Source organism: Polypterus senegalus, chromosome 4 (genome assembly GCF_016835505.1).
Source record: "Polypterus senegalus isolate Bchr_013 chromosome 4, ASM1683550v1, whole genome shotgun sequence".
NCBI classification, from domain to species: domain Eukaryota; kingdom Metazoa; phylum Chordata; class Cladistia; order Polypteriformes; family Polypteridae; genus Polypterus; species Polypterus senegalus.
The window spans coordinates 58815304-58829904 of NC_053157.1; the positions used below are offsets into that span (position 1 = coordinate 58815304).

At 39.2% G+C, this 14601-nt stretch overlaps 1 protein-coding gene across 1 annotated transcript in view; it reads left to right on the forward strand.

Annotated features, from left to right (window-relative positions):
• The first annotated feature begins 521 nt into the window (after positions 1-521).
• The window catches only part of LOC120528710 (aldehyde dehydrogenase, cytosolic 2-like), a 36306-nt gene continuing 22226 nt past the window's right edge, over positions 522-14601 (forward strand). The window contains exons 1-4 of the mRNA XM_039752866.1: positions 522-554; positions 711-815; positions 4483-4623; positions 5333-5462. Of these exons, the coding sequence (XP_039608800.1) occupies positions 522-554; positions 711-815; positions 4483-4623; positions 5333-5462 (409 nt within the window). The remainder of the gene's footprint in view (positions 555-710; positions 816-4482; positions 4624-5332; positions 5463-14601) is intronic.

A 14601-nucleotide genomic window follows, 5' to 3' on the forward strand; every position in this document is an offset into this window, starting at 1 on the left:
TTTATATTGTTTGGCAAAATTAATTCGTTCAGTCCTGTAGTTTCTTTTTTTCCTCCAGTTTATGGGTAAATGAATGATGCAAAGTGATCCAGTTAACCCAAATTATAGGCGAAAGCCGAAAAACTTAATTAAGTTAAATATTGCGCCTGTCACTCTGATTAATTATAAAGACTTATCCTTTCACTTATTAAAATTTTTATCTGTGATGTTTTAAGTGTAAATCTAATTATGGCTTCTGGACAGGATGATTACACAGATATCCCTTTATGACTTCAGGGAACAATTGCTTCATTTGAAGGATGAAACAGAAGAATGCAGTTAGGGATTTCCTCAGCTATATAACAGTGGTGATCAGAACCTGTATATGAATGCATACAGCATGCCTAATGTACATTGAAGTAACTATTTAGCTAATTTATTCACAGGAAATGTTTCTGGAGACACAAAATGTAAAATGTTGAGCTTTATGTTTAACTGTACATCACTGAAATGTTTTTTCTGTATTGTAAATAATGTAATAAATGGAATGTGTCCCCAATGTGTTTGATAAAATGGTAAATATTAAGATATCAAGAGGTTGATAGTAAATTACATAATTTGTGCAACCTATTTAAATAAAAAAACTGACCTAATTAATATTTATTAATTGTAGGAATGATTTCAAACTCTCAAAATGTTCAATTTGGATTTGTGTTTTTGTATTTTTGCAGTTATTCATAAACAATGAATGGTGTGACTCCAGCTGTGGCAAGAAAATTCCTGTGAACAATCCTGCTACAGGAGAAAAAATATGTGAAGTTGAAGAAGCTGATAAAGTAAACAACTTTATTCTGAACACTTTATTATTCATTTGGAATGGTATAGGTAGTTGAATGAGTATAGAAACGTCACACACATAATTACTTATACAGGTACATTAATATAAATCTATTTGATAAGAGCTCCTGACTTTACTAACAAAAGAATGAATTTGACTCTGCATTATGTCCAGGAAAATCAACTAAAATCTATGACTACTATGGTCCTAATTCCCATCTTGTTCTACACAAAAATATTAAATGAGGTTAATGATAATCAATGACTTTGATGATAAAGGCTGCTTTGGATATCTTCTTAGTGGTCTGTTTGAAGGAGGATTGCACTTCCCAAAACTTACTGGAAATTTGCTGTCATTTTCTGATAGCACAATTTGTTTAGGCATTGATGCTCATTGTGTTATAATTCCCATCCTTGTTAGGTTACCCACTGTCATTTTCAAATGCATTTACCCCTTTGACTAAAGCACCGAGAGTTTCTTAAACAGTTATCATGGTATCATGCCATTAACCCACCTCCAACAAATACTAATAACCTGTCTCTGTATTTCTTAATCTATTTTTTCTTTTGTCTCTAAACTCTAAATTGGACCTAATGTACTGTGGTGAGTTTCTATAAATAAAAACTCATTTGCAAGAGTTGGCCTGCTATATGCAACCCTGTTTAATGGTTATTTTTGCTGTTTTAAATATTGAGTTGTTTCAACAGACATGTGTTGTGCTCTCCAGAACAGTTTAATGAATGATGATGTATAGAAAGACTTACATCCATTTATGTCAATGGAACAAGTAGGTGTGAGAAGGGAGGCAGGTCTCAGATAACATTATGGGTACACTTGTTGGTGTGGATCATTTTCAGAGCAGTAGTTGTAAATAAAGACAGGTTACACATCTGTGTGCAGTGCTCAGACTCTTACATTTCACATCAGACCCTGATGAGACAGATTATCCTTGGAGGTGTGATGGTAACTCAGATCTCAAAACTAACATGACTAATTTACATATTTCTCTGACTAAAATGGAATTGAATTATTTATTGAAGAAACTCATTGAATTTATATTGAACAGAATTTGCACAAAAATTAATTCAGCATCTGCATGTCCTGGATATTATCTTGGGTTGCATGTACTGCATGTGGGTCATGACTTCCTTTTTTAAAACAAGTAAATTGAATATTTCACTGTGCCATAAAGAGATACATTTCAAGTTTTCTTAGCAGTGATCCCAATTATTTTCAGCAAAATATTTTTAAACCCCAGAGGAAATAAATTATTTTTATCTAACATTAACTTACTTTGGATCATAAAGCAGGATGATTCTTTACTAATTCTTTGCTAGCTCCTTCCTAACTTGAATATGACCATGATAACCTTACTGCTGAAACACAGCAAGTATGTCACCTCAAAATTATAGACTCCATTTTTTCATTAAAACAAATATTGAGTTACTGGCCAACATGTTATAGCTTGTGTTGTGAAAAGATTGTTCAAAAATTTGTTTTAATTAAATCTTGTACATCTTCAGGTGATTTGAAGAGGAAGCTCCACGTCATTAAGGCTGCTTCCACATTTCTAATTTCATACTGTATTTTGTCTTTGAATGCTGAGAAAGCTTTCAGCTCATTAAACTTTTCTATAGTTAGTTCTGCATCACTGTTCTAGCAATTTATTATTAACATGAGGAAAATGCTTTGTTAATGTCCTTCAGTGGTCAAACCTTCTAATTTGCTTATGTCATATCCTTTCCTTATCACAATAGCATTTTATCAAGGATTTCTATTCTCTCCGCTCTTGTTTGCACCATCTCTCAACCTACTGACCATATTTATATGTGAATTTAAAAACATTGTTTTGTCATGTTATGCTCCTACCATTTGTTAGGTACTTTAGTTCAGCACTTCTCCCCTTTTTTATATTTTATACCCTTTGACAACTAAACAGAATACCTGAACAGGCAGGACAGTCATACATTTATTAATGTATTATAGATAGTATGACCAAAATAATCATCAGAGATCAAACGAGTATTCCCAAAATGATAATAATATGACATGGGTGATAATCAGTTCAACCTGCTAATACTCATGAGTGGCACTGTCTTATGTTAGTCTCTGGCCTAACTTGCATCACCTTTGAATGGAATACGGCCTGAACTTCTCCTCCATGGAAATAAAATATGGCAGAGAGAGAGGCAGAGAGATCAAAATTATGCCAATCATAGACCAATGGGGCATCATGATACAGAGTGAATGTCGTTATTAAGTGATCAGTTCTAATTATCCACAATATAGAATAAGCCGACTCCCTACTTCATACCAGTTCTTGTTTCAACTCAATCCCATTGCATCTTTAGGCTAGCCTTACTGCCCCCTCATTTTAGACTAACTGGCCCTGCATTCGAGGGGTAGCTCATAGAATCTCTGGTGTACAGTTACAGCAAAGCTCAACTTGTAAATCAGCTTAGATGTAGACTGATGAATGCCTCCAACCCCCTACCACATTAAATTACCAAAATATGCACTTAAAAAAAGTTCTTATCAGTGATAGCATTCCTAAAACCTTAGTGAGTTTACAATGACATGTTTAAAGGAAGCTGATTCTTTCTTTAAGACATTAATTAATTCTTAAATGTCAATTTACGAGCAATTACCAAAGTATTTATTATACTGTGATCCTGACAATGATGAAAAATAACTAATTGTAAATGAAAATATGAATACATTGAAACAAAAGGAAAAACAAAAAATGATTCAATAGTTTTTTTCCGGAAAAATCACAGAATACACCTTACTATGAGATGGCATCACTGAATGATTCTGGTGGTTGATCCGTTGGGCCATTCCCTTGGTGTCTCTGGCACCTTGTCCTCAGGGATTGTCAGAATGGTTTTGCTTTTTGGTCTGCAGTCTTCCACTTGCTTCCACTTAAATAAATTTTAAAATCATCTTACACTTCTTTGTTTTTCTCCTTTCTGATGATTGTTCTGTTCCTTTTAATTTTTTACTAACTGCAGTATTTTTGTTGGTTCTGTAGGTGCTAAAGTAATTGTACCTTCAAAATGGAAATGCTCAACACTGGAGTTTATCTTTTTTCATTTAATTCACTTGGGGCTGTCTACTTCTGGGATTAATGATGCTTCCTCTAAATCACTCAGACTGTTGAGGGTGATACCTGAGGCTCTTAAATCCTGCATATTCTAATTTAGATAAATCTTTTGTGGTGTGGAGAGGCGTAGTCTATTTTTCTGCATTAAACGTTTATGAGGGTATGCTGCATCTACTTCTTGTGCATACAAATATAACCTAATATTTCTTATTTCGTTTGTATAGTTCCTTAGTTAGCAGTTTTTTAAGGTTTTCTATCATTTCTGTCTTTTTTTTTTTACTTTATACGAAACTCTAGAGTGTGATATATGACTTGGGTGGGTGTGGGAGTTTTGAAGAAATTATGAATTTGTGATTTGGATATGTCAGCATGGGTTAAATGAAGGAATGTTATGGACTGGGATCTATCATGGTTGTGCTGCATTAGTTATTTGGAATACTTAACTTTTTTAGTAACTGTTATAATAATTAAAAAAATCAATCACAAAAAATAACTAAATAAATACAGGCTTTGTGTACCTCCAAAAAGAATTATGATCATAATGGAATGTTTATTTTTTCAGGAAGATGTGGATAAAGCTGTCAAAGCAGCTAGGAAAGCCTTTGAGTTGGGATCACCATGGCGGAGAATAGATGCTTCAGAGAGAGGACGGTTCTTGCATAAACTGGCTGATCTGGTTGAAAGAGATCAACTCATTTTAAGTGTAAGCTAACAATGTATTCTGCACTTGGAATTTTGCTGACATCTGTGCCTAGGAGGCATCCAGTAAAGAGAAAAATCTTTATTGCATTTTTTTAATTGCTGTGCTTAATTTTAAGATGCTAATTAAAAGATTGAATCTACAAATCCATAGTTGCTCAGACACATTGTCCACGCAGAAAGTGTTTTCCGTTTGAACTTTGAATCTTGGAAGTTCTTACTGAACAAGAGATTGTACAATTACAATTTAATAAGGAATGGTGAGGTCTAGACTAGCAATGAGATTAATCCACACCACAAGAATACTGTATATACTATTAATGTCACAAATTCATATTGGAGAAAATTAGAAAAGATGCAAATATTAGCAAGCAATATAGAAATATCTGTATGAACTATAAGATTTACTTCCCAGAAAACTACAGTAATCTACACCTTTTACAAAAAAATTTAATCTGCATAAGATGATGCATTTACCATGCTACCTTTGAATTATCAACCTGTTTAACTCTGGGAAAGGTTGTGTGTTGTGTTGACAATGAGAGTTCATATTCTCATACTTTCATACTTTTCATACTCATACAAAATTACACTCATGATTAACCCAGGTATTTTCCTCTGTTTCAAATTAAGATATTAAGCACTGTTAAACCATATCTGGAAATATGAATATGAGGTATATTGGAGATGACACTGAGCTTTCTCTTTTCCAGACAATAGAAACAATGGATTCTGGAAAGCTTTTCTTGAATGCCTACTTCATTGATTTGGTTGCTGCAATTAAAACACTGCGCTATTATGGTGGATGGGCAGACAAAATACAAGGAAAAACTATTCCTGTAGGTAAGTGTAGTATTTGTTACATCATTGTTAAGAAAAAATGGATGCAATGATATTGCAGATAGCATGCGGGAAAAGCAGAAAATGATGATGTCCATTTTCATAATGTACAAGACCTGGAAGAGAGTTATTAATTCCATATTACAAGTTCTTTCACAAAAATAATTTTTTTATGCTGTCCATTATAACTAATGAAACTAATGTGTTAGAACTGAGATTAATGTGACTACCCGTTGTAAGATATGAAGAGGCATTAACACACTGTTACGGAAGAAAACTGACAGCAGGTTTCTAGGACAATTAAACATTCATTGAGTTAAGCAAGTCAAGTCAAAGGGGTTCTCATTTCACTGCAGAATTGGAATTTCTGAGGCTGAGGATTGCAGAGACAGACAGTGGTGTAGATAGACAGATACTTTATTAATCCTAAGGAAAAAATCACATACTCCAGCAGCAGCATACTGATAAAGAACAATATTAAAGAAAAGAGTGATAAAAATGCAGACAAAAGGTAAAACAGAAAATAACTTTGTATAATGTTAACGTTTTCCCCCCTTGGGGTGGAAATGAAGATTCGCATAGTGTGGGGGATGAATGATCTCCTCAGTCTGTCAGTGGAGCAGGACAGTGACAGCAGTCTGTCTCTGAAGCTGCTCCTCTGTCTGGAGATGATCCTGTTCAGTGGATGCAGTGGATTCTCCATGATTGACAGGAGCCTGCTCAGTGCCCAGCGCTCTGCAACAGATATCAAACTGTCCAGCTCCGTGCTTACAATAGAGCCTGCCTTCCTCACCAGTTGGTCCAGGTGTGAGGCATCCCTCTTCTTTATGCTGCCTCCCCAGCACACCACCACGTAGAAGAGGGCACTCGCCACAACCATCTGATAGAACATCTGCAGCATCTTATTGCAGATGTTGAAGGATGCCAGCCTTCTAAGGAAGTATAGTCAGCTCTGTCCTTTCTTACACAGAGCATCAGTATTGACAGTCCAGTCCAGTTTATCCAGCTGCACTCCTAGGTATTTATAGGTCTGTACCCTCTGCACACAGTCACCTCTGATGATCATGGGGTCCATGAGGGGCCTGGGCCTTTTAAAATCCACCACCAGCTCCTTGGTTTTTCTAGTGTTCAGTTGTAGGTGGTTTGAGTCGCACCATTTAACAAAGTCCTGGATTAGTTTCCTATACTCCTTCTCCTGCCCACTCCTGATGCAGCCCACGATAGTAGTGTCATCTGCAAACTTTTGCACGTGGCAGGACTCAGAGTCATATTGGAAGTCTGATGTATATAGGCTGAACAGGAACAGAGAAAGTACAGTCCCCTACGGCGCTCCTGTGTTGCTGACCACAATGTCAGACCTGCAGTTCCCAAGACGCACATACTGAGGTCTGTCTTTAAGATAGTCCACGATCCATGCTACCAGGTATGAATCGACTCCCATCTCTGTCAGCTTGTCCCTAAGGAGTAGAGGTTGGATGGTGTTGAAGGCGCTAGAGACGTCCAGAAACATAATTCTTACAGCACCACTGCCTCTGTCCAAGTGGGAGAGGGATCAGTGTAGCATATAGATGATGGCATCCTCCACTCCCACCTTCTCCTGGTATGCAAACTGAAGAGGGTTGAGGGCGTGGCGGAAAAGAAAGAAAAAAGAAAGTTACAATGATGTGCATGACCTTATTGTTGTGCCTCAGGCAGGGCACCAGTCCACTGCAGGCCACACACACCTACACTAGGGACAATTTAGGACCACCAATGCACCTAACCTGCATGTTGTAAGATATGGCCGGCCATGTACCCCGGCCAATACCCCCAAGCCGCCAGGTGGAGCCCTCCTTGCAGCATGGAGGTCCCCAGAAAACCAGCAGGGCATTATGGACCATGTAGTTTTGTGCACCGCCCTGCTGGATGCCATGGGGGCCACGAGAGGGAGCTGCAGGGAGGACCGAAGAATTCTTCATGCCCTATGACCCGGAAGTTCGTCATAGGAAGAGCGACGGGCTTCCGGGGTGAGAAACATTATTTACCCTGACCCGGAAGGAATAAGGACTTGTGGACTGTTGGGAAGGAACACCTCCGGGTCAGGGAATATAAAAGGACTGTGGGGGCTCCCAGACGATGAGCTGAGTTGGGAGGCAGGGTGGCTAAGCGTCTGGGAGTGGAGGATTTGTTATTGTTCATTGTTTATTGGAGTATTTGGGAGTAGAGGGTGCTTTGTGCACTTTATTATAAAATAAATATAATTATTGGACTTTTACCTAGTGTCTGACGTGGTGTCTGAGGGTGCAAGGGTGCGAGCAAGCATCATATTCTGTTACAGTTGGCGTAGCTCGGCAGGATTCTCTGGCCATCAGTTTGGCAGAGGACCTGGAAAAATTTTACTGTGGACAGAATACCCTGGGAAGACAGCGTCACAACACACACAGGAAAATCGCCAGAAACCTCACCTTTTTTCAAGTCTGTAATGGGAAAAAAGAAGACAAAACAGGGCAACAGCACCAGCGGAAGTTCCATGTTCGTCATGGCCGACACTCGGGATGAGCGACAGGCGACTACACGGATCGGGAGAGGACTCCGGACGAAGAAACCTACAACGAGGTATGTGCTGCAAATGTAGATAATCTATTTAAAATTTCTCATTTCGTACCATGCACATACCTCGAAAAGATCATCCGGAGGTTCTGCGGGATGCAGGAGAATCTCCCGAAGATAGTGTGGCGCTTTTGTACGGGCAGACGGACAACGAAAAGGACTTCCGCATTACGGGTGCCGGCGAGGACACGGGAAGTACCACGAAGGATTCCAGAAAGGTGACGTTCCGTGTCCAGCTGTTTATGACTTCGCCCAAGAAAAGACGGACTTGATTTTTCCGAAGGAGAAAGGGGTGGTGAGCGAAGCACTGCTCAACCCAAAAGAAGGTAAGGAGGGCCGGGAAATGGCTGGTCGATCTGCCGACAAATTAATAAAGGCAGGTCGCAGTCGACCAAAGATGGCGGCCCGGTCCTCGCCTGTAGAGAACTCCAATTCCCAGAAACCCGTGCGGAACCCGTCAGAACACGTCGACAGCGGCGAAGTTCATTGGCTCCCGGCCGGACGGTATGGCAAACCAGGAAGTAAGCCAAACCCGGCCGAATTAACTAATTATTTTGACGTCGGGAACTCGAAAAATTAATCGAGCCCGTGCGGAGTATTTTGCAGACTTTAGAGGCGATTAAGAAGATCGTTGGAGATCTGGGAGCGGCGGCGGCGCCTTTAAGAAGAGTACGTGAGTACCTGCGGCGATTGGACCGAGAGCCTCCCGTGTTATGTGATTTGGCGGTACAGACAGGTAATGTCGGTACCGTATATAATGTAATAGGGACGCAGTGTGATCCGGGCCCGCTTTTAATCCATAGCGGGTGCCAAATGGATGTGCGCCCTACAAGAGAGGTCGAACGTTTACGGAGCGGCCGGGGGAAGGACCGATCGAGCCAGAGCAGCTGGTTGGTGCTGTCTCTTGGAGCGATTCGATCCTAAAGACCCGACCCATGTTGTTTATAAATCAAAGGGCGTGCAGACAGTAAAAGGGCTCTCTTTCATTAATAGAGAGACCCAAACTGTGGACAAGCCCCAGAGTAAACTGGAGATCCTTAGAATAAAGAAGGGTCTCCTGACAAGGTGGGAAAAGGGCGGAGAGCAGCGAGGCGGCCAGAAAACCCTCCTTGGCGGGGGAAAGGGTGGAGCTGACCGAGTTCCCGAGATGTTTCAGGTATCGGGAAAAGAGCCAACCAGGAGGACTGCGTCGGTGCTACAATTGCCAGCGACCGGGTCACGAGTGGCGCCAATGTCCCCGGGGAGACAGGAGGTACACCGTCCCCCCAAGGTTTGCTCGAGGACAGGGGCAACGCAGTCAGATCCCGGATGACGCGTCCTCTTGGAGGAAGACTTCCTCCGGGGCAGGCCGCTCAATCTTTATAATTGCCGCTGGGGAGTACTGTAAGATATGGCCGGCCATGTACCCGCCAATACCCCAAGCCGCCAGGTGGAGCCCTCCTTGCAGCATGGAGGTCCCCAGAAAACCAGCAGGGCATTATGGACCATGTAGTTTTTGTGCACCGCCCTGCTGGATGCCATGGGGGCCACGAGAGGGAGCTGCAGGGAGGACCGAAGAATTCTTCATGCCCTATGACCCGGAAGTTCGTCATAGGAAGAGCGACGGGCTTCCGGGGTGAGAAACATTATTTACCCTGACCCGGAAGGAATAAGGACTTGTGGACTGTTGGGAAGGAACACCTCCGGGTCAGGGAATATAAAAGGACTGTGGGGGCTCCCAGACGATGAGCTGAGTTGGGAGGCAGGGTGGCTAAGCGTCTGGGAGTGGAGGATTTGTTATTGTTCATTGTTTATTGGAGTATTTGGGAGTAGAGGGTGCTTTGTGCACTTTATTATAAAATAAATATAATTATTGGACTTTTACCTAGTGTCTGACGTGGTGTCTGAGGGTGCAAGGGTGCGAGCAAGCATCATATTCTGTTACAATGTCTTTGGACGGAAGCTGGAGCACCCAGAGGAAACAACAACAACAACATTTATTTATATAGCACATTTTCATACAAAAAGTAGCTCAAAGTGCTTTACATAATGAAGAAAAGAAAAATAAAAGACAAAATAAGAAATTAAAATAAGACAACATTAGTTAACATAGAAAAGGAGTAAGGTCCGATGGCCAGGGTGGACAGAAAAAACAGAAAAAACTCCAAACGGCTGGAGGGAAAAAAAAAATCTGCAGGGGTTCCAGTCCCCTCTGGGCATTCTACCTAACATAAATGAAATAGTCCTCTTTGTAGTTATGGTTCTCACGGAGTCACTTGATGTTGATGGTCATACAGACTTCTGGCTTTTAATCCATCAATCATTGTTGGAACATCACGGTGCTTTGAGTAGATGGTGGTGGTGGTGCATGACACTACCTAAAGGATACCGGAAAAGGAAACAGAAGAGAGAGTAGAGGTTAGTACGGATTTTAAAGCCACCATGAATAGTTTTTATAATGAGTTGGATATACAGAGTATCAGGATTTTGATTACAGTGAAGTTATGAGAAGGCCATGTTAAAGTAATGTGTTTTTAGCAGTTTTTTAAAGTGCTCTACTATATTAGCCTGGTGAATTCCTATTGGCAGGCTACTCCAGATTTTAGGTGCATAGCAGCAGAAGGCCACCTCACCACTTTTAAGTTTTGTTCTTGGAATTCTATGGAGATACTCATTTGAAGATCTGAGGTTACGATTTGGAATATGGAATTTTAAAGTCAATCCTGAATGACACAGGTAACCAGTGTATTGACATCAAAACTGGAGAAATGTGCTCGGATTTTCTTTTCCTAGTTAGGATTCTAGCAGCTGCATTCTGCACTAGTTGCAAACGATTTATGTCTTTTTTGGGTAGTCCTGAGAGGAGTGCGTTACAGTAATCTAGTCGACTGAAAACAAATGCGTGAACTAATTTCTCAGCATCTTTCAAAGATATAAGAGGTCTAACTTTTGCTATGTTTCTTAAGTGAAAAAATGCTGTCCTAGTGATCTGATTAATATGCGATTTAAAATTCAGATTACAGTCAACAATTATCCCTAAACTTTTTACCTCCGTCTTGACTTTTAATTCTAATGTATCCAGTTTACTTCTAATAGCCTCATTGTATCCATTATTGCTAATCACTAAGATTTCAGTTTTCTCTTTATTTAACTTGAGAAAGTTACTATTCATCCATTCTGAGATACAAGTCAGACATTGTGTTAGTGAATCAATAGAATCGGGTCATCAAGTGCTATTGATAAGTACAGCTGTGTGTCATCAGCATAGCTGTGGTAGCTCACGTTGTGCCCTGAGATAATCTGACCTAACGGAAGCATATAGATTGAGAATAACAGCGGACCCAGGATAGAGCCTTGTGGAACACCATATTGGATATCATGTGTCTTCGAGTTGTAATTACCACAACTAACAAAGAATTTTCTCCCTGCCAGGTAGGATTCAAACCAATTTAAGACACTGCCAGAGAGGCCCACCCATTGACTAAGGCGATTTCTAAGAATATTATGATCAATGGTGTCAAATGCAGCACTCAGATCTAAGAGGATGAGAACAGATAAATGGCCTCTGTCTGCATTTACCCGCAAATCATTTACTACTTTAACGAGTGCAGTTTCTGTGCTGTGATTTGTTCTAAAACCCAACTGAAATTTATCAAGAATAGCATGTTTATTTAGGTGGTCATTTAGCTGCATAATGACTGCCTTCTCCAGAATTTTACTTAAGAAAGGCAGGTTAGAGATGGGTCTAAAATTTTAAAGAGCCGAGGGGTTGAGATTATGTTTCTTAAGTAGGGGTTTAACTACAGCAGTCTTAAGACAGTCTGGGTAGACCCCCCGTATCTAATGATGAATTTACTTTGTCAAGAACTTTATCAATTAGCACACCCGATACTTCTTTGAAATAATTTGTTGGTATTGGGTCAAGGACGCAGGTGGAGGATTTTAATTGAGATATTATTTTTTGTAAATCAGATAAATCTATCCTAGTGAAAAAGTTTAATTTGTTTATAACGGAATGTTGGCGTTTAGGAGGATCCTTAGTGTTGGGAAGATATACTAAGTTATTTCTAATATCATTAATTTTTTGGTTGAAAATACAGCAATAGCCTCACAGGTTTTACTGGAAGTACTTAGGAGGCATTCCTTTGAGTTACCTGGGTTTAGCAGACGATCAATCATAGAGAATAAGACTCTGGGATTACTAGCATTGTTATTTATAATCTTAGAGAAATAGCAGCGCCTCTCAAGACGGACAGTGTTATTGTATTCTGTTATTTTAACTTTTAATATTTCATAGTGGATAGTTAGTTTAGTCTTCCTCCATTTATGCTCAGCTCTACGGCATGTCCTCTTTAAATCAGACACTCTTTGGGTCTTCCATGGTATAACAATGCTAGAAGATTTTTTAACTGTCTTTTCAGGTGCAACTACGTCAACAGCAGCTCTCACTTTAGTATTAAATCTTTCCACTTTACTATTTACATTATCCTCGCTATTATAGTTGGCACTATAAACAAACTGATTGCTTAGAATGTAAGTTTTAAAGCTGCCGATGAGTCAAAGAAGCGTTTTTTAACAATATGCTTCTCATGGGTGTTTTCTATCATTATTTCTATATTAAAAAGTAGAAGAAAATGGTCTGATAGACCAATATCAATGATCTGCTTTATATCAACTTTTAGTCCTTTAGTAATCACTAAGTCTAACGTATGACCTGCTTTATGTGTAGGCTGATTAACGAGCTGTCTCAAATCAAAAGAGCCCAGGAGGTTCATAAATTATTTTACGTCACACTGATTATCTATCACCCACACAGACACAGGGAGAACATGCAAATCCCACACAGGGAGGACCCGGGAAGCGAACCCAGGTTTCCTTACTGCGAGGCAGCAACGCAACCATTGCACCACTCTTACAATAGTAGGTTTGATGAATAATATCTTGATGTTGAGACTCTTCTAGTTAAAGATACCACACAGCTATAGACAGTAGTTGCAAGGACATGCATTAAGGAAGACTTTAGTGGTGAATAAAAAATGGTTGACTTGATATCAGCAGCAGTGAGGGAACATGGATCCTAGGCAGTGGAGGGAAAGAAGAACAAGTGTTTCCACAATCATTACAAGTGGACTGAAGTAACACATATTACAAAGTAGATGAATTACAGTAGATGTAGAAAGTTTGCCTGTTAGCCTGGAGTGAGGAATAGCTTGGATACCCTGGCCAGTCAAATTCTATGTGGAATTCCTGTTATATCTCCACATTAGTGTAAGTTTACTAAAGCCGCTACTTTTCTAACCTGCCTCCTAAAGATTAAGATTTTAGATTACTGGGAATTCTAAATTGGTGTCGTGTAAATGATGTGTGTGCATGTGTGTGTGTTAGGCATTGGGAAACTTGTTTAGAAAAATTGTTTTGCTTCAGATCTTTTTTTTGGTATATTAGTTTTAGTTTAATTTTTTTTGCTTCAGAGATTTATATTTTTTTCTGTTTAAAATTCAAGTATTTCACATCACTACGACTAGATAATGGGCTATTAGGGGATATTGCCTGTTTGTTAGGGGTCTGTCTCTTCAATGACTAATGTCAAGAAAACTCATTCATAAATTATGGTGCACGCAGGACTCTTATGGTCCAAGATACAGAATTGTTCAGTGAAGTTAGTTCTAATTTTGAGATTCTAGTTTAGACTCATTGCTCTTTTATTTAGCATTTTCCTTTTTTTAATGTTTTTGGCTCTAGTAAAATATTATAAGTGTTTTGTCCGACAGTGATTACGGATTATAGTTATATGCTCTGACTTGAAAAAGCACTAGCAACCATTAAAAAGGTTTTCTTCTCTTTTTGATTTTTTTTGGTCTTTCACTTAGAAATTTTGCTTATTTTTCAGTTTATTTCCACAAATAAATACATCTCCTGGTTAGCTGCTTTAAACATAATAGCAGTTGTTCTTAAACACTCATTGTCAGATTATCCAGAGTTTGGAGAAAAGACAGGTAGCAAGAGTCTGAGCTACAGAGCTGTCAGTTCACTTTGTGTTTCTGTAACTGTCAAAAAAGCAAGTGTCTGAGTGTGCCTTGAGGCAAAATGGCAAACTTACAGGGTTGGTCCCTGCTTTTGGACCAGTGTTACAAGTATAGCTATAGTTCTTTGTGGTCCTATTAGAGCAGGCAAGAAGTGAGGGCTAAAGAACTGGAATGTAATAAGTATGTGCTCATCTAAGATCTAAGCAAGTATTGAAATGCTCATTTGAGTCTACAGAGTCAAGGATTTTTGAGGAGGGAATACATTACAGTGTATAAGTGTACCAGTGTGAAGAATATAACAACAAGTGTGCTGATTTATTTAACTTATTTTCATATACATAATTTGTTCAAATTACTTTACAATTATAATACCTAACTCAAGAGAGTTACAAAAAAGAAACTGAAAAACAAAGAAAGATTATTTCTAAAAGTTTTTTAAGACTGTAAAAATGAAGAGTTAATTTCATGCCTAATACACAAATGGCATAGTTAAATTGCCAGAGATTGGAGGAAAATAAAAACTTCTGCCAGCAAGGTTACTGGAGAAA